This window comes from Apis dorsata, unplaced genomic scaffold (genome assembly GCF_000469605.1).
Source record: "Apis dorsata unplaced genomic scaffold, Apis dorsata 1.3 scaffold_373, whole genome shotgun sequence".
Classification (NCBI taxonomy): domain Eukaryota; kingdom Metazoa; phylum Arthropoda; class Insecta; order Hymenoptera; family Apidae; genus Apis; species Apis dorsata.
The window spans coordinates 45,500-47,352 of record NW_006263636.1 but is presented as its reverse complement, the minus strand read 5'-3'; the positions used below and the strand labels follow the sequence as shown (position 1 = coordinate 47,352).

The following is a 1,853-nucleotide window of genomic DNA, read 5'->3' as shown; positions in this document are numbered from 1 at the left end:
ATATGTAATCATAACCAAAAATATCGATTTTCGGAATTTTTCATATAAAAATTAAAAATACTTACACTACTCTATTTATTACAGTCATATTGGTGAATCAATTTTAAAAAGTTGTAAAATTATAGAAATATTGAATGATATATGTAATTATTCTTTAAAATATATTACATCAGAACACATGCCATTATGAGATATGATCTAGTAAGCACAGTCATATTATTAATATTAGTATTAGTATTCTTAGACATAAAAAGATCTTAATAAATATGTATAGCAATAATTTGTCTGGATTTTACGAAATTATTAATCTTTAATATATAAATAAATATTATAATAATAAAAATTATAATTATAATAATAAATATTATATTATTAAAAATAATATTCAATTCTTCAAAAATTATTTATAAAAATGTATATGATTAATATAAATAATAAATTTCTTAAATATTGATTTGAAAATACATTTACATGTATATAATTTTAAAATACATTTACATGTATATATATATTTATAAATGCTAGTACTATATATACACTTTACATAAATTTTCATTAATATTTGATTAATATTTTTTAAATCAAATTTTTTAATTTCATTAGATTTTTGTTACTCTCTTTTCTTAACCTTTTATATTCTGCTTGTTTCTCCATTTGTTTTTGTTTCCATTCGATTCGTAAAAAATTTTTTTTAATTAATATTAAAATTTACTTATAATTCATTTAAATGAAAAAATTTTTAATTAATTTACCTTTCTTTGCATTTTGTTCTGATTGAATATTTTGCTTTTTATAATATTTTATATCATTTGAAACTTCAATATTAGGATTCTTTGATTTTTTTACTGTTTATTGTACAAAATTTTTTTTTTTTATTCACTTTAGATTTTAATATATTATCTAAAAAATAAATAATATAATGATAAGTAAGATTGATTGACTACATGATTCTAATATCTCATTATTTTAAGTAATAAATCTTTTTTTTGATTATTAAAAATGAATGATTATTATAAATGAATTTGATAATTTTTTTGAAAACTTTTGAATTTCTGTTTTTATTTCTCCACCAAAACATAATATCTTTTTAAAAGTATTTGTAAGAGAACTCTAATAAAATAATAAAAAAGAATATATTTCATACATAAATATAAGATATTCAAATATTGAACAATTCTTATAATTCTTGCACAATATATTAATAAACTTTTCATGACATTATCTATAACAATATCTCATATCTTCATGAAATCTAATTCCATCTTGTAACTGAATTTTAACAAATGTTACACATTTAAAAATATATTTTTCCATGAATATTTCAATGAAATCTAAAATATATTTAATATACATAAAATTTCATTATAAAAATTACAATACAATTATACATATCTATATTTTGTATTTTTTGATTCGTAACATTATGGTCCACTTTTTTTTCACAAATAGTTTATTTGCTAATAATATTAAATCATTATTAAAAGTTAATATTTTTTTTAAATCAAATTTCTGTGGAAATATTATATTCTTTTCCGAATTCATAGGCAAACAAAACAAAACAAATTAACTTTTATTTTATTATTATATTTTATATTTTTTATATTTTTTAATTTGTATAATTAAATATTATAAAGTTTATTATTATTTCTTTGATATAAATATTTACAATTTTTATACAAAATGGATAATTAATGACATTATCCATGATAATATTAATTTAAATGTTAAAGAAATTTAAAATTTTATAATATTTATTACTTAGAAGATATCGATATTTTCTACTATCAATTTTTATAGTAATGAACTTCACATTTCAATTATTAGTGGTAATTTTAAAATTTAAATAAGATAAT

General features: G+C 15.7%; 1 protein-coding gene across 2 annotated transcripts in view; it reads right to left on the bottom strand.

Annotated features, from left to right (window-relative positions):
• Positions 1-236, bottom strand: part of LOC102670713 (ribosome production factor 2 homolog) — a 1,898-nt gene extending 1,662 nt beyond the window's left edge. For both annotated transcript variants that reach the window (XM_006618742.1, XM_006618743.2), the window contains exon 1: positions 66-236. In XM_006618742.1, the coding sequence (XP_006618805.1) occupies positions 66-88 (23 nt within the window). In that variant the 5' untranslated portion in view covers positions 89-236. The remainder of the gene's footprint in view (positions 1-65) is intronic.
• Between the last annotated feature and the right edge of the window lie 1,617 nt (positions 237-1,853).